This window comes from Magallana gigas, chromosome 3 (genome assembly GCF_963853765.1).
Source record: "Magallana gigas chromosome 3, xbMagGiga1.1, whole genome shotgun sequence".
In the NCBI taxonomy this organism is placed as follows: Eukaryota; Metazoa; Mollusca; class Bivalvia; order Ostreida; family Ostreidae; genus Magallana; species Magallana gigas.
This window is the reverse complement of record NC_088855.1, coordinates 40,247,004-40,274,306: the sequence shown is the minus strand read 5'-3', so window position 1 is coordinate 40,274,306 and position 27,303 is coordinate 40,247,004. Positions and strand designations below refer to the sequence as shown.

General features: G+C 32.5%; 1 protein-coding gene and 1 long non-coding RNA gene across 8 annotated transcripts; one reads left to right on the top strand and one right to left on the bottom strand.

The window, feature by feature from the left end:
- Positions 1–1,299: 1,299 nt before the first annotated feature.
- On the bottom strand, positions 1,300–25,370 carry LOC105345881 (voltage-gated potassium channel subunit beta-2). 7 transcript variants are annotated; one of them, XM_034443333.2, is made up of 18 exons: positions 25,226–25,370; positions 23,351–23,440; positions 22,281–22,459; positions 17,618–17,724; positions 16,961–17,004; positions 12,363–12,400; positions 9,730–9,809; positions 9,085–9,147; positions 8,258–8,347; positions 8,022–8,065; positions 7,564–7,650; positions 7,206–7,291; positions 6,644–6,764; positions 5,744–5,838; positions 4,806–4,926; positions 4,456–4,544; positions 4,181–4,269; positions 1,300–2,980 (listed from the first exon to the last, which is right to left on the bottom strand). In XM_034443333.2, exons 4-18 carry the CDS (start codon positions 17,668–17,670, stop codon positions 2,941–2,943), a joined length of 1,140 nt encoding a protein of 379 aa, XP_034299224.1. In that variant the 5' UTR covers positions 17,671–17,724; positions 22,281–22,459; positions 23,351–23,440; positions 25,226–25,370; the 3' UTR covers positions 1,300–2,940. The 7 variants fall into 7 exon arrangements, with proteins under 7 accessions (XP_034299224.1, XP_034299226.1, XP_034299229.1 ...); XM_034443335.2 differs by lacking the exon at positions 22,281–22,459; XM_034443338.2 differs by lacking the exons at positions 22,281–22,459; positions 23,351–23,440; positions 25,226–25,370 and adding an exon at positions 22,698–22,721.
- Positions 19,757–21,161, top strand: LOC105345882 (uncharacterized). The gene is made up of 2 exons (XR_903132.4): positions 19,757–19,847; positions 20,281–21,161. It is a non-coding gene; the product is annotated as an uncharacterized lncRNA (long non-coding RNA).
- Positions 25,371–27,303: the final 1,933 nt, after the last annotated feature.

The window sequence follows — 27,303 nt, the reverse complement described above, 5'->3', positions numbered from 1 at the left end:
TGTAAAATTATGATGATTTACGTATAAATCTCCAATATTATTTAACAATTTGCCTTCATTACAATTATTCTTTCATAAAATGCTATATTTCACATCTGTACACTATTTAAATGAACGAACTCATCATTTTCCGAATTACATGTAAAACTTCGCTGCAATTAGCACATCATGACCCCCCACCCTCCTTTCCCAGACGGGTAAATAGGGCGCAGTCTCTACTAAAAATATCAATCGGTTTTATCCTGACATTTTAGAATTAGTCATAAAAGTTGTTTTGACCTTCAGCACCATTTTATACTCCAATAAAATACGGAATGAAACAATATGCGCAGTAAGTCTTCATACAGCTGCTCCTCTTTACTATAGTGATCAATGGCAGGTGCCCCTACAGTTTCTAACGGCAATTAATTCAGCAGATCGTCGGCATGATAAATGACAGATAACAACACCATCATCACCAGTACTAAAGGTACAAAAAAAAACTTATCACTATGAAGTAATTAATATTTTTAAAAGATTTGTTTTAAGACAAAAAGCCTTTGGGACACATTGCTTGCCTGACCAGTAAAGCCAAACAGTGATTCAAACAATCTATTGTTTGTCCCAGGAAAACTCACATGAAAACATTAATATTAATTACGTAAAGATAAGTTTTCTTCATGATTCAGCTTCCTAACATTTCTACAAGTTTTACCCACATTTCTTTGTAAAAATTTGAGTCCATAGTGTTCCCTTTCCCATTTTCAGGACATGTTCAATTGAATCACTAATAGATCACACCGTGTCTCTTACTGAAATTCTTTAGTTTTTTTTTTAATTATTTAACCTAAAGATATAATTTTCTATAAAATGCCCCTCTCTCATAACATTACCCATACACATTATCTTTACAGCCAACCTCCCCCTTCATCAGAAGATTTACATTACTAGTATTATTTCTAAGCTAAACTTGGAACCTGCATTTTGACTGTTTAGTGACTGACTGGAATTATTGCTTTATCAAACTTGAATATACAATGTAAAACAAAGTATCTACAAAAGCAAAAGGGAGCCCCATATCCCTTTCCAATGAGTGTGGTTTTTTATTTTTACAACTTGTAAACCCTTTTACATAGATTCCTAGAGGTTTTCTCTTGCATAGAATACATAGCTGTTTGCTTGGCTCATTCCTCATGAGAGATGTTCCATACATATCATGTATTATACTACTGTTATGTTTACCACATCAATGGATAAAATGTCTACCAATAACGAAAAGTCATGCTTTAGAGTTGATTAAATCACAAGAGAACACTGAGGTAATAAGGATAACTTTATTAAAATCTTAAAGATTCAACCAATAGAAAAATGAAAAACTGACTACATTTGTACAATAAAAGTGAAGGCTAAAATAAATAAACTGATATGTTGTAATACCATCTACTTGTAAAGTGCATTGATGAAGGGACTGAATCATGTGTTGGTTAATAAACCTAATCACACAATATTCATGAAATACCTTTACCAATTATCAAATAAACATATTGTCTATTGGTTAACAAAAATTGCAAATAGTCTATCAGGTAACTGCTTTTTCAAATTTAATATACCAGTAACAGTGTTTTTACAAATATCTTTAAAGCACATACTAAAAATGATAAAATAATTATTTTTTTCCTTTTTAATTCACATGAGAAATGAAATGCTTCTGTATTTTGGGCATTAAGTATCTCTAAATACTACTTGTATATCACAGTCATTCATAATAAAAACCAGTGACTAGATAAAAGTTTATCCCACTCCACAATATAAATATAATCTACACAATAGTGAGAAATAGCTAGGTAATAAAAAGTTTGATAGAGGTCACATTGTCTAATGCTGCATCCACAGCTCAATGTCAATCTATCAATATGACTTGTACAGTGTATACCATTTGCATTGTCTAATTTGCTGAAATGCATATCTGCATGCTACTGGCCTCAATCAATTTCTGACCACAGTAATACATACGTTACAACTCTGTAAGAGTTTCACCACTGAGCATACCACACATCAAGTCTAAACAGGGTCTGATCTATACAAAAAATCAGGACATCTATAACATATAATTATGACAGAAATGGGAATGTTTTGGAGGAAAGATATGGTAGTCTGTGATGAAATGGATCATTGTAACAAAGATTTAATTTACTGTTGTATCAGCCAGTACGTGCCTCCATTACACACTTTCAGGAGCATTGCCAGCCATAATGCATATATTATTAATACAAAAAAGTTTGAAATTTTCACAAGGTTTGTGCAATATGAAAATAAACGCACATATCATACCTAGTTTGTCTGTTTGATTTCATTTGTTTGCTTTTTAAAAACAATATAACAGTTTTCTAAAATTCATGTAAACAGTATTTTGGCACTTGAATTTCAGAGTTGATATAACCCTGAGGTAATAAACAAACTGCAGATGAAAAGTAATTATTTCAAGCAGATTAATTTTAGAAATATGATTAACAAACACAATATGTGTTGGATCACTAAGCTGCTCCACTAGTGCATAAATCAGATGGATAAAAAGGAGAAAATATTTATACATGAAACTTTTTACAATACTTTTTGGTTTGATATTTCTTAACATTAAAAGAAAATTGAGATGAATGTTGTCTTAACACAGGTAAACATACTAGCAAATACATTAGACCTAAGGATACTCCAGGTAGTGAGGTTGATTCAACCATTTTTTCTCATAAAAAAATCATGTCATATACAATTCAATATCACATTTTTGGATAACAAAGTTTTTAAGACATGAAAACAGAAAACATGTATACAAAATGGAATATCATTTCCATCTCACTATGACTTGGCTGTGCAAGTAAACAGTACCCAGAATGTTTTGGGGAGGAGTGAGAATTTTAACCTAATGACTACACAGGCTTGACAGAGCAATGTAATTACCCGGTATTATGTTTTAGGCTGAGTCGAAATGGAACGTCTAGATGACCTTTAAAGAAAAAGCAAAGAAATTTCTTTACACACAAATAAAATTCATATAATGGTAATTACTGGATAATTTGTAACTTCAGTATGTCGATTGCTGGATAATTTGTAACTTTAGTACGTCAATTATTGGATAATTTGTAACGTTAGTATGTCGATAAAAACTTGATGGTTCACTGACTGCTCCAATAAATGCATGAGTCTTGAAGATAACCAATATCAAATTTATTTCATTGAGTAAGGCTATACACATAGTTAACAAGATCATGATCATTCTTCTGCAAATCAAGAAACTTGAACTGTTTTGAAGGAAATGCTTTCCTTAATTGTTTTACTTTACCTTACCCAGAAATTTAAAGCTAATTCTTTTTTTTTTACTATAACTGAAACATGAATTGATTCCAATTACCGGTATGTTAAATAAGCAAAATAAAATATTACTGCTTTATAAATTCTTTTTATTCTGCTTTAATATTTTACTTTCATTTATATTTGGGCGTTCATATTTAGTTGAGATGAGTATTGCTATTATTTAAGAAATTCATGAATATTTGTTTACCAAATAATTGTGAGAGAAGAACAAAAGGGGGATTAAATTTATCTCTAAATTCTGTCAGACAAAATTAATGTTATAGAGTAATTTTTAATTTAATTAAGTGTATAAAACTGAATATCTATCACTCATGCCATACATGACTGTTATATTGGTAGTGCTTGTTAATATAGATAAAGTACTATATTGGTGCAAATATCTAACATCTATACATCCAACAGTACAACAATATCATGCTTTTAAGAAGGTTACACATGATTAATGTTAATTAAGTAATAATACATGTATTTTCTTATATATCAATAGTTATCAAAATCTTTCTTTTCCAATTCAGTAAAAAAATAAGTTCATGATATCAATAAATGTGCCCCCAAAAAATAATGATACCCACAGGTTAGATGGAAAAAAGAAAATGATATAAATAAGATATAAAGTTAATACCCAACATCCCAAATAAACAAAATAGAGAAAACTAGAAATACCATCTTATAACATATATTGTTCTAAAAACAACCATGCAATTTGCTCTGTGTTGCCAAGTATGTGTCAAGGTATGGAAAGGGAGATAACTGTCATTTTCGCAGGAGAAGGAGATATATCCAAGAGCAACAAGTCAACTAGCGGGAACAGTTGTACGAGAGTGATTATCACCTGTTAAACCCATCTCTCCTTCCACCAGGACGATTTCCCAGTATCTTGTCAAGTTCTGCCATAACTGCTGGGGTCAGCTTTGGAATCCACTACAAAATTTCTTGTCAATTAAAATACCCGGTATCTTAATTCCAAAAGCAAAAGAAATACCGGTACATGTAAGGTACAAGAATAGAATAGGATAAAATCACAATAAAGGTCCAATGATTTGGTAAGAATTTTTGCATTGAAAAATAAATTTACCCACTGAATTATAATTGTCTACATCACCATACCTGTAATGCCTGAATGTTGGTGTACAGCTGATCTACCGTTGAAGCTCCTAGTAATACACTATTTACATTGTCATTTTTCAAGCACCAGGCTGTAAAAAAGAAACATACTTTTATTTTATTCAATGTTTTTTTAATTCAAACAAAACAACACCAATTCAATGACTGCTAATGAAAAGGACATGTAATATTTTGGTTTCCTAGGCTACTCTTAAAACTTATGTCGGACAGGTTTAACTGTAATTTATTTCTTAAGAATTCAATGAAAAAATAATTGCATCGATTTTTACTGATTTTATGATACCATCCTTTAATGAAAGGAAACGTGATCACAAATAGTTTCTTTTCCTTACCAATGGCCAGCTGAGTAATGGAACAGCCGATTCTGTCAGCTATGACTGCAGCCTCTCGGAGCTTGGCCTGCTGGCGTCGACCGTCCTCGCTCAAGATTTTGTCTTTTAACCAGACATAACCCTGAAATATTTCATCATATAACTATAATGTGTGTGGATTAATTTGAAATATGCAGATGGAGCTCGAGTTATCTCTCTTTGAACACCACGTATGAAAACAAAACCTTGATGAATTTTGTTTGCAAGAGACAAAAAATAATTACAAAATTTTGACACATTTCTAGAGAAATTTACTTTGAAAAAGAGGATAATTCAGGATATAACAAACTCCACTGGCACTGTTCATGTTAATCTAATACAGAATATTTAAATCTGCAAATATCTTTTCTTACACAAACCTACAGAATAGCAAAAACCTTAATTTCTGTGTGAACTTTTTAATGATGTAACAATGATAATCGCACGCACTTATCATTTAAAGAATGCATTATTGAAAACAAAAACACAGTTATGTTAATAATTCCGAATGATTTTCCTTTCTTCAAAATAAATTTAAGTAACAAACAAAATGTTAAAAAGTTCACCGGGATATGAACCTGGGTTAGTACATGATCATGTCTTCTGAGAAGCCTTTTGGATATGATCATGTGACCAACCAATTTCATATCTCGGTAAACTTATTACAGTAAAACACGCTTATAACGAAGTGCCAGGGACGGGCGATTTTACTTTGGTATAAGCATAATTTGTTATATACCATCAAGTTTACAACATGAAATAAAGTCACGGGGAATAAAAATCACTTCGCTGTAAGCATCAATTCATTATAAGCGTGTTCGCTATAACCGTGTTTTACTGTAACATGCTGTTTGTTTCTTAAATAACATTTTTAATATACTTTTCTGTAAGTCTTATCATTACATCATGTGCTTTTCTACCTTGAGAGCTGCTCTGGAATATATAGGAACACCATCATCATATTTCCCTGTCAGTACTCCTCCTGCTAGAGGGGACCAGGTTATTGTACCAACACCTACAGAAGAGAGAGATATCAATCACATGCAGGGTAATGGTAGCTATATAGCTCAATATTCTAATGGTATAGATATGCATGTACAGCATTTAAAAATAAGTACTGTGGTTTCATCAATATTCGTTGAATACCAATTTTCGTGGATTTCGTTGTTAAGCTAGTTGATCCCCAAAATGAAGTTCAATTTCAACTAACATTTTGTATTGATAGGGTCATTGGCCACAAAATTACGTATCCTTGAAACTGAGGGTGGTTTTCAGAAAATCCACGAAAATTGATACCCACGAAAATGAATGAAAACGCAGTACACCTCAACAGAAAAACAATGTTCAGTTACTGTAATAACCTGGTAAATATTAAATATACCTGGTAATTCACAATGTACTGTAAATGTTTTCATTTTGGAGGAGTGTATTTACATAAAAAGGTCACGAGTAGTTCAATTAATAGTATGGATATTGTTTTTATGAAGAAATGACAATAACAAGGGAAGAGTGCTATATAATCAAATTAGAGGGCTACATTGTCATTAACATCAATCAATCTTTAGTCTTTGGAGAAAATGGCTCAGTCCCCCAAAATACCCCAATTCCCTAGATTTAGCCATCTACACAAATAAAGGTTAATTTCTGTCCTTCAGGAAAATTTCCATGTTCCTAAATCAACTGCTTGCCTCAATTATGTATCCAGTTACTCCAGCACTCCACAATACAATTTGTTTCAATGTATTGATCACACTCATTTTTGGAGAAAAAAAACCAGCAATTATTTTTATGTCTTTGCTGTGAAATAGAAATACTGGTACCTATTTTGTGGTATAATTCTGGCATGGCTACTTCTACTTTGTCTCGTTGAAATAAGTGATATTCTGCTTGCTCAGCAACAGCAGGGATAAGATTGAACTGTCTGGCCACTGAATAGGCCTCCTGGGTAAAACAAGAGAATGTGTCTTAAAATTATCTCTGAATGTTATTGATGTATCATGTTTGATACCTTTTGTCTTTATGCACACAAAATCACAAAGGCCATTTACAAGCATTACATCTCACCATCAATAATAATGGTGTGAAAATCAATGGTCTCTTGTATCCCTTCTTACATGTATCAAGTAAATGAGTTTGAAAGCAAGTTATAATTGTTCACTGTTTCTTTCAATGAACAAGTTTGATACTTTGGTTTCTAACTGAACAAATAACCATCACAAGAAAAAACTGTATTGAATTTTGATGAGAATAATGTCTGTATTTAATAATTCCTGAGAACTACATCTAAGTGCTTATTTGTACATTGTATAACAATTATCTGCCTGTTCTGTGTACTCTTGAGAGCCTAGAATTAGCCATTTGTTGCCTAGCTGTGTCACTCACCATGATCTCTGTAGGCGACCATCGAGAAGTCCCCCAATACATGGCCCAACCTTGATTGATTACAAATGTAAAAGCTCTTACTATCTCTGCAAAAGATAAAAGACAAATGCTGAGGCGTTTAATTAAATCCAGAAGTGTAAATCAATGACAAATCATTTACTTGGGAGCTATTTCCAAGTAAAAAGCTTCCTGCGAGATAGCAGTATTGACGTAACTCCTATGTGGCATGCAATAAAGATAATTAAGGAAACTAAGAAAAACTCTATATTCAAAACATGTTTATACAATTTCCACTTTTTACTATTTTCACCATTGTTTTTTTCCTTTAAAAGATATATTGAACATTTTTGTTACTTACCTTCCATTGGAGTATGAGGATCAGGTTTATTTGCAAAGACAATATCCACATAGTCTAGCTGAAGCCTCTCTAAAGAAGCTTTTAATCCTACAAATACATAAAATAACTCATGATTAACATGATTTGATAGTTTAAACAAACAAGTCTTTAAATTAAAACGAGGAATAAATCTATCACAAACAATTTTTCAACATTCTTAACCGTAGATTCCTTTATTATTTAACACAAGTATTTAAATTATTTCCACAATTCCACCATGTACGGTAGTATCAAATCATGAGAATTAATATAAAATTGTGAACATCCATTTTGTATCTATATTTCATCTAATTCAAAACTGTCAGATAAATAATAGCAAGATTTTAAAATTCTTGCTAAGTCAGAAAATGCCTCTTGTAATTTTATGCAGATATTTTTTAATTAGGAATCTACATTAACTGTTATTGCCAATGAACTACCTTCAATGATATGCTTTCTTGATAATCCTCTCTCTGTTTCTGCTCTGAAGAAAGAATTTTGTAATAAGTAAATTTTTGCCCTATAAATCAAAGTACTGCAAATACTTGTAGGCAATATATTATATCATGCAAAACCACAGATTGCAATTTGCGAAACAAAAAAAAAAACAACCCAAAAAACCTTTGTTGTTTTAATGAAAATAAAAACCTTATATCCTGTATTGTTAATATCTTACTTTCCTCCCCAATAAAGTTTAGTGGATATGATGTAACTGGATCGTCTCCATGCTTTTTTCTTCAGAATATTCCCCAAGGTAATTTCAGCTCTGTAAAGTACAAGAATTTCAACATCACATACACATCGATAGAAAAACTAAACGCATCGGAACATTGGAACATGGAAGCACTTTTTCCTTTCAAAAACCTGAAATAAGCTTATAATAAGGGTTTCTAAAATATCTATTAAACCCATCCTCCAATAAGTTTACCAATTTAAAAAAATTCTATCCTTAACTTGCTTTTGATTTAAATTAATTCATTTACATTATTGATGCTGATTATTGGACCTTTTAATAAACAGCAGCTCATGAAGGATATACATGTAAGTCCTGTACAGCATATAAGTTATCATGTCAGTATTTTAAAATAGAACATGTAACAGCATGCTTTAATTGACTGTTATCTAAAATATGTGTGTATTCAAAGTTAGGCATGGATAATGGATCACTAATAAAGTAACATGCCTTCTGAAGGCCATTAGTCTCTACGGAAAATTTATGGATTCCTGTGCATTGGTAAAAATAAAAGTAATTAGACGAACAGCATTAATTCTCTCTGAAATATTAAGTGTAATAAGTACTAGTCTCTATCTAACGCATTCAATTTTACCCCTTTTACAGGTCTAAACTTCATGCAAATCAATGAAAGATTCCAATATCATGCATACATGGAGCCATCATGCATTGCGTCGTGGTTGTGCGAAGTTTTACATCTTTTTTTTGAGTGATGACAGTATAGGCGACATGACCTGGAGGTGTGGAGCAGTGATTTCTGACTGTCTTACCCTTCACACGTTTCCTGAATAGCCTCATAAGCAGAGGAAGGTAAATCAGGGTTGTCTTTTTTGCTATATACAGACGACAAAGGAATGAAATGTTGTATATGATTTACACACAAATAAAACTTTAGGTGCAGGATGGATATTAACACCCCCCCCCCCCCCCCCCCCAACTTTTCCTCACAATGCCCTTAATACCAGAAACTTGATCCTTTGTTGGAGTGAGAGCTAAATTGAGGTATTACAAGCTTATAAGATAAGAGATAATTTCAAAAATTATAGCAACATGCCTATACACTAAAATTACCCCAAACAGTCATTTTTCATTGTACTGTTTGAAATTACAACTTTGCAGTCTAGCTACTACAGTTGTAACACAAGTCTTTGATTTTCAACAAAAACTTTTTCTATTCACTTAAAAGATATCTGTCATAATTTTACTCTAAATTCTCACTATAGAAGAAAAAAAAATAACGCATTCAATGTCACATTTGCTTTTCAACATTCAATACAAATGGTTAAGAACTAAAGTAGATCAATGCAGGTCTAGGGAAAAATCATTTAACAAAATTTAATAATAGGGAGAATATGTGATTATGAGGCTGACCCACTACATTGGATTAGGATTAAAATCTATATCTGTTAACTCACTTTCCAGCTGCATAAACCTCAGCAGTGTCGAAAAAGTTGATTCCACTTTCATATGCTAATGTTAGTATTTCTTCTGCTACCTAAAATTACAGCAAATCAAGTTTTCAAATTCATTTGTCTTAATGATATAATAGAGGAAAAATCCAAATGCTTTTTTATTTCCAATAATACAACATGATACTTTAAGGGGGAAGTATCAAACGCATAAAATAAGGAAAAGTCATTTGTATTTGAACATGGAAAATGTATCATCTAGTGCCATGGAAAAGACTGATGATTCAATGAAGAAAACTTGTTTGCAACAGAACTCATAATCAATAAGAATAAGGCTGCAACTACATTTAATGTGAATGTATGAACATTGTTCGTTGATCATCCATGTCCTCGCTTCAAGCAATTTGATTATTCTCTTCATTTATTTATAACTAGCATGGCAGTATTGAGAGTCTACCGGTAATTAGTTGGTTGTAAACCTGTAACTGAACTGACATGTTCATGATTTTCAAACTCAACTTCAAACCATATCTCCATCAAGAATTTACTCACCTTTAGTTCAAGCATACATGATTATACCAAGAAAACTTTTACAATTACCTTTAAGTCCTATCAAAATATCTAAAACTGATCTACCAACTTTTAAACCTTTATCCCTTCCCGATTATCCATCTTTAAAACCCCCCATCCCCCTCCCACCAAAAACTCAGAATCTGTAACCAGCACTTAGCACATTGGCACCTTGGGTTACTATGATATATTAAAGATTGCCAGTGATCCGATCCATCAGGATCTACAGTAGCTAGGTGTCGGGCCGCTGCTGTACCACCTCACAGTATACATCAGATGCTGGGGATCTATACAGCCATCAGATCCCCCATCAGCAACTTGAGTGGGGGTAATCAAATGTTTTCAATCAATAGACACTACTGCCAAGATTCCAGCACTGTCTTGTCTGCTTTCTTATTGATTTGCTGCATCCTGTGGACTTTCTGATCAGCATCCTTTCGTGTTTGTGATTGTTAAGCATTCCAACCATTTTTTTTTTTTTTACAAGACATTTGCATTACAAAAATTGGTCTATTGATTGAGTATTCAATCGCACAACATTTGACAGGAAATTATTATTAACACCTAAATGCTAAAAAGTAAGAATTTAAAATGAAATTTACATGCAAATGTCTGATTGAAAGAACGGGCACCCTCATAAATTTTATTCCCTTTGCATAGTACAAAGCAACCATATATGATTTAAATTAGCAAGCAAGTCCATCCTTAAAAAAATATAAGCAATTTTTGTACTAGCTGTTTTACAGCCAAATCTAAGTATTTTTCTTTTCATTTTTAAACAGAAACCTATCATGTGGAATAACTGAATGTGCAAACCATGTTGCAAAAGCCTGCAAATTATAAATCGACATACCCATTTTTTATGTTACACATGGTACATGAATCTCTAGATTCACATACTCTTTGTCTCATACTTCTGGAGCTATGGTAGCCTACCTATATCACACTCTTTGCTTTATTTCAAAACATTTCACACTAAAAATAAATCATCTAGTTGAATTTCATGAAATAGAAGTTAACAAATGCTGTGCAAAGCTTCATTCAGCTATACATGCTGTGTTTTTGATGAATCTTCATTTATATTGCATGTGGATTTTACACTTGGGCTTCATAAGTTTGCAGCATTAATTAATTGATGGCTTAACCGGAAAGTCTGACGTACTTCTAATTTCCGATCAATAGACTATAAGCTTGAGAACCGGCTAATAGGAAAATTGGCTTGATAATTTTCTTTAGTGAGATACAGTAAAATTCATTTAGTACGAACACAGTTACAGCGAAATCTTGGATTTAGTGAAGTTTTTTGGAGTCCCCTGCAAAATTCTTATAATTGAATCCTTGCAAAATTTAATGGTTATAATAATATTGGTTAAAATGAATTTGCGGATATATCGAACTGATTTCGAGTCCCTTAAAGGTAATAATAATGAAATTTACATCTTTTATAGCAAAATGTTGTATAGTTTTTTAAAACTTAGAAATAGAAATAGACATAATTCTTTGTATGAGTTTAATTTCACAAAAATCCCTGCATTTACCATCCAAATATTTGAGGTTTCTAAAGAAGATACTTTATTTCATGTCAAATTAAATTCCCTAAACTTATTTTTAAAAATGTGGATATAACGAATAACGGATATAACGAAGAAAATAGACAGGTCCCTAGGACTTGGATATAACCAAGTTTTACTGTATGATGAAAGTTTTTTTTTATAATTCACACTGCCAGATAAAATTTTCCTGGAGGAGAAACATTATGGCTAAATTTCAGTAATTGCAGAGAAGAATAAAAAAAATAAGCCTTAATATCCATTTCTTTAAATACAATGATACTTGAATTATTTTCAAAATTACACTTATAAACTCTATGTCGAAACCCAACATCACCATTGAAATAATGATTTTCAGGTAAAAGCTGTATATTAGATACCCATAAAACCAGATCGGCATAGAAGTTAAAGGGACATCCCCTTAGCTTTCATTTGTTACATACATTGATTTTTGAGGGTAAGGATGAAATAACACAATGTCTCTGACCTACAATAAAGTAGTGAATAGTGGTCTCTCACCTCATCTGTCACCTGGCCGCCAAATGTCACCCAGGTTCCTGTAAAAGAGGGAAAACACATAGCATATCTGATATTGATAGTTTTAATATTTATTTTTATCATAACAGATTCAATTCAATACTATTTATACACATATTGAGTGGCAAAGTACCTATTATATACAAAAAATATGAAATAAAAGGCGCATTATTCTTAGAAAAAATTATCCAATCAAAAGAGGAGTTGTGGTGAAACTTAATTGTTTCAGTAGTATATTCATGAATGGCAAAAAATTTTAAAATGCCAAATTCCCAGCAAAATAATGGAACCAAAGTTTCTCACAAATATGTACATACACGTAATATTACACCTTTTACCCTAAAAAGTTTCTTGAAATTCTGTTGGGCGGTTTACAAGAATTGCACTACAAAATAAAAAGGCTGTAGGACTGACTGAGAGACAGATCAAATACATTATACTCCAGCAAATCCTTGTGTGGTGTATAATAATTTAATTTTGCCATACATAATTCATATCAATAATCATTAATTAATGACGGTCAATTAGGATACACATCTTTTTTAATACTCTGACTTTGCAAGTTTTAACAGTTTGAAATCCAAACAGAATCATCACACAAACTTTAATTGGTGTTTTTTATGTAGAAATATAAATCTGTCAAACAATTCTGTAATTGCACAGTTTTCCTTATGCATGCTAACAATTATGCAATAAAATACTTCACTAGGGAGGATATTAGAAGATATCATTCCTATCAGATTGTCGGGAAGCCCTCTTTTACCATAAAGTGGCTGTTATTATTTATCCTATCTCTCTCATCTGAATATATCTCTTCACTTAATGACCATGGAAAAATAAAGAGTTGATAGTTTTTGAGACATTTTGTGATATAAATATACCACTCAATTCCTCAAGACAGACAGGGAGTAGCTGGAGATTGGACTTCGCGATATACTTTGTTGTGATGTACGTTTACAGAAATGATTGAGGCAGTAAGTGCAACATCATTGTTTGAAAAAAGATGAACCATATACATGTATATAATCGTAAATAAGAATATCAGGCATTCTGAACATTCATCATAGGAATGTCGATGTTGAATATCCTTGGGGAATATAGCTCTGAGGTGTATGATTTGTAGCTACATTCATTGGATGAAACAATACAACATTTGATGAACTGAAATTGACTGTTAGAACTCATTTATCACAAATATTTAAGCGAAATGACAATCAAAATCCACTTGGTGTTGATGTTGCTACAGAACAATCAAGCTTTACAACAAAAAAGAAATTGACACCAACATCAACTCCCATTACCCATCAGGCAATAGAGATTGAAGGAGTTCACCAATGATCATAAAAAAAGGTTGACATTGTTTAAGAAATAAACTGACATTTTGCAATATGCATACCTTTCCTTCCATCGTGACTGATGGGGGAGGAGTGGAAATTGAGCAGAGACATGTAAATTATTTTGATATTCTCCAGGCAAGAGTTAAGGCATGGAACAATATTGTTTGTAGGAAAAAATGAAGCATATATATAACAATTTAAAGAGACTTTGCCAAGCATTCCTAGAATTCATCCATTCTACATCTTGAGATTTAATAGAGCTCTTCAGAAAGAGATTTGTAACTATTCAAGTCTGAAAATTGACAGTCCCTATTTTTCCAAGACAAGATAATAGAGGATTGTTTGACTTTGATAAACTGAAATGAACTGTAAGAGCTCAGCTAAATGACAGTCAAATAATCCACTTGATGTAGTGAGAAACACACGCCTCAACAAGCCAAAAACAAAATATAAATATAACAACATGTATTTCCACAGAGTTTGTGTGTAAAAGGGGTGTTCAAAGGTTATTTATTTTACAATGATTGATAAACAAGTTCTACAACTTATATTAATTTCTTTCGTTGGCACGGATGTTAGCGCGAGGGGATCATTGATGTGGGAGGAAGACGGAGTACCCGTAGAAAACCCACAGTTCCAAGGAAAATGTATAAGGTACCCAATACTTACATTGCAACAGAACACTGAAGGTTACTTGAAGCAATTTACCACTGTTTACTGCAGATGCAAACATTTGCTCACAATGCTCCTATCAGCCAAAATTGAATCCATAGACATGCATCCATACATTTCAGCACCATTATCATGTTATACCAGTGCCAGTTTGGATCTAATCTTCTTTTTTGTCATCTACCATAGTGTAACATCAAAGCATTGCTTTATCACTAAAGCCAATATTCAGTCAATTTAGAGACAATAGATGCACTTTGCAGTGATGCAATCTGTTTGATGTTGTAATAGTTCCCATTTTTACTGGCACCTAGTTGGAAATAGTCCATGCCTTGTTATTTCCGCATGTCAAGTACATGTGGCCAACGATATCAAAAATGGGTCTCAAGATCACACTATTAATAACAATATTCTGCACTGTTGTTCTTGAACAGTTTGAAAGTCAGTTAATGCTATTCAAATTGTTTCATCACTATGCAATGAATGGTTTTTATAAAACAGGCAGTCATCCAGTGTGTTGCGAATAACTTTATTTTATGAATCATATTTTCAGTCATAAAACTGTAGGTTTTGCACGACAATTTCCTTTACGGCATACTAATTTGATGGAGTACACAGTGGCTGGGAGCACAATATGGATTTTTTATTCAAGTTATCACTGGAAAAAATTGATATGTAATTTAATGTTATTGATCTTATCAATCCAGTTAGTTACAGTATTTCTGACTTCTCTCTAGGACTGAATTTCATTATGCAGCATCGTGTTGTTAAACATATGTACATGTTATTCTATTATTTTAAAAGTTTAATCCAATGAAATATTTGTTCCACTAAATATTGAGATGATCATGAAGAATTCAATTGTTCTCCAAACATAAACTATATTATAAATATGCAGGGATACCCAATTTTAACTCTTGATAAAATTATTTACAATTTTGAAAGTCTGCATACTTTCTCCCATTAACAGCTAATGCCATGCCAATTCCCTTGATGAAAAAGATGCTGTGTGATTAGCAGAAAATTCTAGTCCCATCAGACTCAATTTCCATGATGATTATTTTCAACAACAATCTTATACCCTTGAAATATGCTTTGGTATACATGTATTGACATTAAGGGTTTCTAGTCTAATGGTCTAAATATGGTATGCTTTTTTCCCTTTTCTTCCATTAAATACTGACATATTTTCTGACATAAAATATTCCTCACATACATCCTTAAATAATGATTTATTAGTAAGATATTTGTGATTTTCTATAAGGTTTCTATGACATCAAAAATAATAACCTTATCTTTTTTAAAACTGGGTCTATGGTAACCTTGTCCATAATGACCAATGCAAACTAAACACTTAGGCACAGCTAACTTAAAATTACATACATGTATTATCCTAATTCATACAAACCAAAAAGAAATTTATGGACCAATTCTGAGAAACATTTGAAGTGTTTGAATTAGAATGATAGAGGTTTAATCTTCCACCAATCAAACAGCATTACTGAGATTCTAGTAATTCTTCCATAAAATCTAGAGTAAATTGCTTTTCAAGTGGATTTGTGCTTTCTCTGAAACAAATAAATGGTTCAAATTCCACAATCTCAAACCCCCCCCCCCCCTTTTACATTTCCATTTAAGGATCAGGCATCCTAGAACAATTTTGCTAAAGCTCATGCAAACATCAAAGATTGTTTCTAATTGAAATACATATAAAAGCAAATGCATGCAGTCAAACTTTATAGCTGTTAAGATTGCAATAGCTGAAATGGAACATTAACAATTTGTACAAAGCTCTATAGTTTAGACATATCTATCAAAAACATGTCATCTGAGAAACCATTTTCATGTTCAGAAAGGATTTTATCTACAAAACAGAACTAGAAAAAGCAATAAAAGTATTTATTTCTATTGCATGTAGATGACCACCAAAGAAATCTTTGTGTTTACCCCCTCAACATCAACATCAAAGCATGCTGAGCAAAAAGCCTTATGGAAGATGTTCTTTAACTAGACAGTTCAGAGACACACTGAATTAAAGGAGTATAAACAAAGCATCAGGAAGATGTAAAACAGACATTCTGACCTACAACTATAGACCCCACTGAGGTAATTTTTCACTATAAGCACTATCAAGTTCTTACTCAATCTCTCAATATATATCTAAATTACCTAATTCAAATTTCATTGGCAACCAATTGGATATGTTGTCTGTTATACATGTACCGGTATATGAAAATTGCATATACATGTATATAAATAATACTTGTAATTAGTGCAATCTGTAATTTAAATTATTACATTTTTTTTAACAAAAAATATGAAAAAATTCTTCTTGCCTGATGCCATTCTTAATGAAACATTAAATAGCACATACATATTAGAAACTGAGTACTAGTGACTTAATTAATGCAAATTATGGTATAGGAACATTTGACGTAATAACAAAATTTGCATTTATAGATATTCTCTCAATTAGTACCTAAATGCTGCTGGAGTTAGAACACTTGCAAATACATAAAGCCACTCTCTATATATATTTAATCATTATTATACTCCATCATTACTAATTCATACCTAGTCCAATGGACGACACTCGCAGACCCGATTTCCCCAGGTTTCTGAAAATAAAAACCATAATAATTACCATACTGAGAGCTTCAAAAATCTCCTCTTTCTTTGAAATGCTGCTACAGAGCTAACATAAAAGAACTTTCCATTTTTACATTAAAGCTGTTTGAGTTTTTTAAGATTATGGAGGATTAATTAGGATGCAGATCTGAAAACTATATCACTTTGAATCTTTTTATGTAATAGTTTTCATCTGCTGCTTCAATTTTGTTGATATTATTTTATCCTTTTAACATTGTTTCAAGGAAAACAAAGTCTTCTTTCAAAATGTTAAAAACAATCAGTCTTTTGTATACTAAAGCAGCATTTGAGTAAAAGAGTTAGCAGTAATCATTTCTGACTTTAAGATTTATTTTACCATTATCATAATTACAATCTATCATCATATTAATTAATTCCATATTCAATGATCATTTTTAAAAATGGTACTGGTGCTAAATGATAGAGCATGAAATTTTGTTCCACAGACTTCTCCTAATAAGTGAAATTTTAAACAATGACAATAATGGTAAAATAAAAGAGATGACAGGAGGGGGTGTTGAGGATGATTCTAGATATGTTAAATCACACCTTAATAAGTTACTGAGATACATTTAAAACTACCTGTAGGTGACCAGTGAGCTGGAGCTGGAACTACTCATTTTGCGACTGCTCATGTTTAGAATGGGGGCCTCCAGGGCATGGAATGGCGCAGCTAGCGTCCTACTGCACTGAAACACAACATTGAATAGTTATTACTTCACTAATTGAAAAGTATAGGTTATGATTTGAAAAGAAAAATATAATTCAAACAAGGCATGGCATGCATCCTCAACCATTTAACTTCAAATTATCAGCAACTAAAAATATTAATTAATGGTTAGTTGAGGTTTTTCTTAAATTCCATTTAATAAAACACCTTTTTGAGACCAAAATAAGCAGTGTGAAAAAATTAGTTTTTAAACCCATTTACATACAGTCAAAATTACAATAATTTTTTTGCATTGTCAGTTATCTTATGAGTATCTATAGGCTGTTAAAATTTTATTGACAGCGATTAAATGCCAAGAGGTTTGCAAGAACTTAATTTGTTAGCGCAACAATATTTCACACTGCGAACAAGTCAATGAATGCCTCTTAATTTTTTCACTTTAAAAAATGCTCAATCATAAAATTTATGAAGCTTCTGTGAAACAAACATAATCAACAATTAATAATGTGAATAAAAGTTGGTTTACAAAATACATGTACATGTATATATTTAATAATCAGCTGCACTTTACATTTAACATGAGATTTAATACTTGCACTTACCATTTGGAATTTATGGTGAATGCCAATATCACAGGTATCAAACAGAATGTTATCACTTACAAAAAATTATATCAATAACTTGTTTCAAATTCATCTTTATTGATAATGAAATCCAATCCATGTTCAATTTAACACCTAAAACCCCCTGGCAAAACATAAATCTGAGCAGCAGCGAATCAATAGGGATCGACACTCAGTATTCTCAGAAATAAAATTCCATCAGTCTCCACGAATCTAAAGCCAGAGCAATATGTGAAAGAGGAGGAAAAAATCCTTTGATTAACACATATTGAAGTTGCTGCCAAAGCGATGCCAATATTTGTCTGTGTTGTGATTGGGATAAATCAGGCCATTGATAGATTGCAAGCAGCTGAGTCCTTCAGAAATAAACACTCAGTCTAAATCCAGCTCTCCCATGTGAAAGTAACAAACAGTTGAGGCCACTATTCTTAGAAGTGCTTTTTGTGTTTACCCCTACAGATGTTTAGCGGTAGACAGAAATCAGTGCTGCACTGGTTCACTCTGTGAAGGGAGTCTTAAATTAGCAACAGACAATACTGCTAAGCAATAATAGACAGGATTAACAAGCTGTTGGGTAATCAGTGTGCCTGATTTTCGAGATTAACTGCTTCCAAACTAAACATCCAGGCTGTCCAAAATGCAGATCAATACTGTTCTAATAACGAGAGGAAATCAAAGAGATGAAACAATATTTACTCAAAGACATCATTCTAAGAGAAAATGCAAACCCAAAGCTGTATATCACTTTACACATGCAACAGTCCACAGTCTGTAATCCAGATAATTTACAAATCAATGTGTGAACTGTAAATAAAAGTGTGGAGTTCCTTGTGGTTATATTGGCGATGACCATAGCAACTAGAGGCTAAGTAAGCTAATAAAGTTCTGTATATGAAGCAATGTGGATTAAATAATTGGAAATGAAAATATATCTATTGGTGGTCATTTTTTTCAAAGAAGTGGAATCACCTGTATAAATATATGAACTTACATATAGGCCTGTCAGTAACCTATATCTAGACTTGCATCTAAAGTAATGGAAAACAAAATGGAATCCTGAGAATATGTCAAACTTCTAGATACAAATCGATCAAGCTTTTACATTTCTTAGCATAAAGCGTTAAATGAAAAATTCTCTTTAAAAAAATGAACGAGAAATGTAATGAACTGTTATAATTGAATAATCATTCAATGGATACAGATAATGATTTTGTGCTTTATGATTACTGGGTCCAGTAAAACACAACTTATAATGCAGCAATTTAATGCACCACGACGAGCTATACTTTGATTCACTATAAAAGTATTTTGCTATATCTAATAAGTTTCCAATACACTGGGATAAAAATGACTTCACTGTAATCCTGATTTCATTATAATCATGTTCACTGTAAATTTGTTACACTGTATGCGCCATTTGTGCAATAACTAAATGTTGCAACTGTCAGTCACAGTACTTTTTTTTTACAGGAAGAAAAGAAGAAACCAGTTAGCAAGAAGTTTGCGTTGGTTATCACTGGTAAATATAAACTACACTCGAACAATGTAATCATGCTGACTATGGTAGTAAATTCTCTGAACTTTTTAATAAATATTTCATAGTAAAACTAAGAGATCTCATTTATCATTCCCAAGAGCAAATCTAATTGATTTAATCTGAAAGCAAATTCTGATTTCAATCTTCAGTCATTACAGCACATCAGCCCTCAATATTGCAATTGCCTCCTTACTCTATACATTATAGTAATAAACCATAATGCAAATGTTCCAAATATTTGTTTCCCGTTATAGCAGATCCTTCAGTAGGAATACTTGAGCTACTGTCAGGAAAATGGGTCTGTAATAACCTGTAATTGTGCAAGATATGCCTCCACTAAAAATTAATACTTCTATCTGTTTCTGATTCTAAAAGAGCAGCATGGTGGTACATTACATAAATCTTCCAATTACAGCAGCAGGCTTTAAGTAGCAGTACGTCATGGAGGCCACAGGCTTTTTGGCAGCTCTCAACAATACCTGACATATAATAAGGGATTACAGACTTCTTCTCAGAAACATATTAACAGAGACAGCATAAAATATGGATTTCTACCCAAAAGCACTGGAGAATAAAAAATTGTCTAGCAACAAAATTCACAAAGACTCCTCTTAGTATCCATTTTGAATGATTGATCATCAAATCCAATTCTTGGCGGGAGGAGAAAGAAGGGAGATCGAGGATGCGGGGAGTTGTACCATTATTCCTCCAATAACATGAAGACCAAAGTCAGAGGCGCAGGTCACAATATTGTTCCTCATCACTCTGTGGTTAGGATCACAGACCTCATTATTGTAAAGAGATAATTACAACACGAAATCTGCCAATATTGTTTAGTATACTTCATCCTACTTGCGTCAAAGATGACCTTGACATGAACGAGAATGTATACTTATGTGACTTTCTATTCATCAAAGGCTCTAAATGCCCCCCTTATCTGTTCTTTTGCAGTGCTTTTAATTAAGTATGAAATGAAAATATGCAGCAAGAAGATTAAAATATTTATGTGGGTTTATCTAGAGAATTCAATAAATATCTTTCATATCAAGTCCTTGACAGAATCCAAAGAACATTAATATATGAGGAATCAACTTCATCCCTCTCTGCAGAGCTTATAATCAGCTTTATATCAATCTATTTCAATCCTTGTCTGCAAATTTAGGTTCAATAAATCTTTACAGTGTTTAATATAGTGCATGCACCTGCAATGTTGCATCTGAGATACAACTTCCTTTGTACGCAGAACATGTCACACCCTGATAAACTGTTAATACATATAAATTTAACCCTCAAAAACACTCAAACCTTTCCTCTCCTTTTTTTGACTGACAAATGACATATTTCAATAGGAAAATCAATATTTGCTTATGTTTTAGGAATATTAACAAACAAGAAGCACTTAAATCACAGATTCTAAATGGACAGCTGTCATCTGCCATCTGTGTACTGTAGTATATAGCTACCATTAGCTAGATGTAGCTTATAATTTCCGATCTTTAGCCTTCTACAAAGCCTGGTTAAGACATCTGATGCCAACAAATGCATCATGTTTGGCCCACAGTGGTTATGTCTAATCCAATATTTCAGTCATATCTACCAGGATATAGTCTACACTCTACAAATTGCCAAGAGCCCAATAAATCTCTTATATAAAAGTTTGTTTCATGTTTTATTGATATAGTCTTGAATGAAACTGCTGTAGCTCCAAATACTTTTTTATAATGATTGTGTCCCTTTTGACTTAGAAATTAGCTTTAATTTTATTTGTATTTACTAGTACATGTAATGACCGTATATGATTTGAATACATATGTCATCTCTGGGTAGGTAGTGTCGCACCCAGTAAATACAAGGAGGCTAATAAGATTCCCATGTACTTACAGTTGGAGCAGCTTTAACCAAACTGGCCATGCAATATATGTAACAATCAGAGAATTTTAGTTAACATAAATTTTCATCAAAGAGGAAAGTGGTTCAACTGCTATCCGTTATTTATGTCTTATTTCAGGACATTATATCCAGTTAGTTTGTGGGTACAAGTACTTTCTATAAAACAGGATCTGGACAAGCTTAATTTATACATGTTTAAGGGAGTTGTTATTAATATCCTGTACATTTATGTAAGTGGGAGTATAAATTAATCAAAAATTAAATTCATAAACAAGTCTGATCTAGTTTACAATATATGCAAGAATTAAATTATTTTTTGTAGAAATTACTGTTTTGCACACAGTGTACAAATCCATTGTACAAAAATCACCATTTTTTACCTATTCTAGTTAACCTTTATAATATACAAGTATTAATCAATCTACATACAGATCTGTACAAAAATTTATCACAATGTAAATGTCCATCAAACAGAATCACAAGCTGAGTCACAATGAATAAAGAAAAATGGTCATGCCGACCTACCTTATTTTCAATAATCCCCCGAGTCTAGACTCTAACTCTGCACTGATAGGTGAATAACAGTATCAAAGTGACATCAATAACCACTCTGTACACCTAATACTATCTATCACAGGTAGGGAGTCTGTATAGATGAACTTGGCTGCTGCTTCATACAGGGGGCACTGGGCACCAGACTTTATCTATTTGTTCCACATTTGTTATTTATTACATTCCCACATAAGTTCATCATTAACTTAATTACTGGCTGGAAATAGCCCATTGCTGCAATAAAAACATAACATCTCTCCCCGCTGTCAACAACAATATACATACTCATTGTTATATTGATTTCAGTCCATTGTTGAAAATATACCCCAACCTTCCATTAATATTTAAAGCTAGTTTTCCATGCATGTGGACATTTACAAGCAAACTTACATTGTATTACCATTATTCAGCCCCGAGTTTAAAAACACATCAGATTAGTTGGCAGTTATTATCGAGAATACTGACATGAAAGAAAACGTACCCCAGCCTTGTGAAGTGAAAGGTTTAGACTTTTGGTTCTTGTTAAAAGGAATATATTGCAATCACTAATCAGCCTTTAAAAGTGTGTATTATTATTTGCTTTGTATGTTTTATGATTATCTTTGTAGGTGTTCGACCAAAACACAACCTTCAACCTTTAAAAAGTTCCTAAATATGAAATTACCAATAGGTGTCATTTTTACTCAAGTTGCCCACTAATTACTCATGCAATCCTTTTATAAATGCTGACTGCATGGCTTGAATACATTAGTTCAATCAAAATGCACTTAATTCACTTAAAATGAAATGAATTATCTTCTGTATCATATATATGCTGTCCTTCATCCCATTAATTAATCTTTTTTTAATTAATGCTGTGATTTCTCTTCACATTCTCCTTTAATTTTTACTAAAATATGAAGATACATTTTACTTGGAAGAAATACGGCACTTAATATTTGTGATGAAAGAGTAATTTATTAAGCAAAAACATGGTTTTCAATAAAAATCAATACCGCAGTACCTGGACACTTTTGTCAAAGCATTTGAAGTAAAACACTTACCTAAGATTATCCACCCATTGTATATTTATCAGCCCAGTGCATTTCTCTGATATGGCACTGACATCATAAAAAGCCTTGAAATCCCTTTATCTATTGTGAAAAGAAAGGAAACATATTCAGAGTTTGAAAAATCAATGAGTCTGTTCAGGTTTGCTCATTTACTATTAATTATATACATGTCAAGCTATGAGAAACAGCTTTATTGCTGCATTGATTTTTCCTGAGCTAGAGCAGATTTCTGATATTTTCACACTACTCTGAGGTGCTTAATTGTTAAATTAAACATAAAACCAGCTTATTCACAGCACTGAATCATGGTTGGCTGATGATGATGTTGATTTACCAGATAAAGAGCAACAACTCACATATTTAAATGAAGAGTATGAGGGGAAAAAATCCATGATATTCTGAAAATCATGAATCATTTTATATCCAAATTGAATCTTTAAATTATAATTAAAACAAAAGGCCTTTATATACTATATGATTAAAATAGGATACCACCCCCCCCCCCCCAAAAAAAATAAAATAAAATCAATAGCAAACACCCAGATATTAGTAAAAGCCTCTTTGTTATTGGGCACAGAAAAGAAAAGAAGATTATCATTTTTTTCCTCTACGTGATTCAAAGAACCATGTAACTATAACCATAATATTAGAAACCAGGGGCCATGAACTTCGTTCCTTTCATAACTATGTACTAAGATTTTACAAATTTTACCAAAATTTGTACAAAAAGGCCAAAGGGTGTGAGGGGGTGGACATGTGAACATGTAAACATATGATGGACAAAAGTCACCTGCATGTAATCCCACCTACACTAGTGACCATCAGATAGAGAAGAAAAAATCAACCAAAAAGAGAGAGAGTGGAGTTCCAATTGCCAGCTAGCATCTAGATTATAGCCAGTCATACTACTGCACATTAATGGTTGAATATTTTGCACCACCCAACATGACATTCCAACTGATCTAGCTAAAGAAAGTTAAATCTTTTGCCTACACAGGCTGTTAAAGGTGAAGGGACTTCATTTGAGCAAACTAAAAAAAAAAAGATTAAAATGCTTTCATTTTTGTTCTACACCAATATAATTCCATTTGTGCTCTTTGATCAATTTAAACTTCAACATTTATTTCTAAACAATGTTCAATATCAAGACCAAATATTCTTGTTGTTAAGTTCTTCATTATCTCAAAGGACATCATTTGAATTCTTTTTTATCTAATCAATTTAATGAATGTTTTTGATGATATTTTTTCACAAGTACAATCAACAGGAATCAAGATGCTCTGAAGATTAATCGTGCATATATTCAAGTACTGTTTTAAAAATTTGTGACATCTTAGTATTTAATAAATGTCCGCCAGTTTACACAATTTTCAACAAGCATTCACTTGAATAAAGTTTATTGTAAATAAACTTTTTCACGTACAAATCAACTTCTGGACAACAGTTAATGAAATTACATGTCGTGAATGAATACTTACAATTTTACGGTAAAATTAAATCAGAGCTCGTGAAATTCAATTATGATACATGAACTAGTAAATAAACTTTTGATTCATTGTCTTTTATTACCGACTGTCAAGTATTCTCCAAAATTGTGCTCAACTTTATATCTTATTTTGCATTTCTTCCTAACTGTTATACTATAGCTATATAATTATTGTGTTTTGCTTTTTTGTTTGATTGTTTTGGGTTTTTTTTGTAATGTAACATCAACATGGCTGATAACAACAAGGTTAATATATAAGCCTTAAATGTAATAGATTTAGTTTGTATATTTTCCTTCAGAATTTATAACAACTTTATTTCGACGGAGAGAGAGAGAGAGAGAGAGAGAAACTAACTTTAAAATTATATTCAAGTCTTTACCATATAGTGTCTTTACATTGGTCTCCACAAAATGGGGCAGTCACACACAGTGGGCACTTTAACATCTTATTAGCAATGGCTATATACATGTATCTATAATGAATGCAATAAACTTATGAAGACCATTTCTTCTGCAACTTCGTAAGGTTACGTCATCGCTAATTTACAGGATAGCGAGCCCGAGCCATGTTCAGCAGAGCGGGTGATCGCGAGCGCTCGCCATTTGGGATTTGACAGGAGAGAAAAAGTGTGTGTTTGTTTGGACAGAATCAAACTTCGATAATTAAATAAGATTAATAGAAGACTCGAAAATAGACTTACAACACAGAGGACTTCTTAAAATGTATAATGTCAAATCTTTAACGCCGTTAACGTTAGTCTTGCAATCTAATTGTGCATAACAAGTATCATGTAGTATCCCCAAATGATTTCAAAAGTAAAACCAAAATATAGCATTCATTCCTAATACATGAATAACAAGTATAATGCAACACCAAGCAACATTCAATACCATTTGTTTGAACCACGTCAAAGTTTGAAATCTGAAACTTTAATGACAAATTAAATAAAAAGTCTTATAAGTCAATTGCCGAATTTAAAGAGTCATTTTTATTTGGTTTTTACAAAGAAGAACGGTCATAAATTAAATGTCCCTGCAATTCATTTCGATATCTCTCGATTAGCTGAGAATAAGTCCATAAACACAGAAATGTCGTCCTAAAAGCCATCAAATTGTGAACTAAGGTCAAAATTCCGAGCGGACGACAATAAAATCACATTAAAAAAAAAAACGTATAAAAGTAATCTAGGCTCCATCTCGATGACAAAAAAATTCCTTTGTAAAATAAATCTAATGTACAATGCCAACAATGTTGTAACTTAAAATAGGTTTTCCGTCGAACACTCCTAAACATTTTGACGTCCATGACACATTTTCCAATGTCGTTGGAAATAATCCCTTAATAATGTAAACGGTTACAGGTCCCACGGCATTAGTTCATCCGTGGCTCAAAAATAATTTAGCAAAAACAACTTATTTTAGACGGATAATTTCATAAAATGTTGTATTGCGAACTTTTGACATCGGTAACTAGATTATCAATCGTTAAAAACAATCAATTGGATGTTATCCCTCGTTTAGATAATTGAAGATGCAGACTTTTCCCGAGGCCTGTCCCACCCATAGCTTACCCTCGCTATCTACACAGATTCCAAGAGGACGAGATATACCGTCTAGTTTTGTCACAAGGTACATCAAGAAAGACCCGTCCTTAGACAGTACATCAACAGTGTTAGGCTTAGTATTCGATATGATAATTTCTTCTTTTGAGTTGGTGTCCAGGTCCCAAGGATCGAATTCAATCCCATTTTTCCGACTTTCTAAAGATCCTTTGTAAACCCAGCGCAAATTTCCATCTTTGTCGACACATATAACAGACTTGAACATAATGTCTACAACAATGAGGTCCTCGTTCATATTATTTACGACTCTCCTTGGGAATTTGAAGAGAGGATGTCCGCGTTCGTCCTTCTGGTAAGTCTTTGTTCGCGATTTCCCATCATGAGTATAGCGAACTATTTTCCCGCCACTCGTTCCAACCATGCATACGACAAACCCAAGATCATTTGGAAATACTCGAATACCGTTAGGACTAAACGGAGAAGTACTGATAAGTTTTGTTAGTTCTCCTTCGCAGGACAACTTATAGATACATTTCGCGCTATAATCACTCAAAATGAAGTTTTTCCTATCGAACACTCCGAAACACTGGATTTTGAAACCAACTGTGATTTCCCTGACCCATTCGCCGCTGTCGTTATACAGAGTAACCTTCTGGGCGGCGACCGGTGCTACCCACGATTCAAACGGGTTGACGGGGACGATCTCAGAGACAGACTCCTCCGCTTTAAACTCGGACAGCAGTTTGGCATGTTTCGAAACTCCCTCTTCATCATTCTTCGCCATTTTTGACCTAAAAAGAAAACAATGTAAAAGAAAAATGAATGTTGCATGTATCCAGGACCTTTGCAACATTAAGTCTGTCGTTTTTAAATTCTTCGCGTTGATTTTTTTTTAA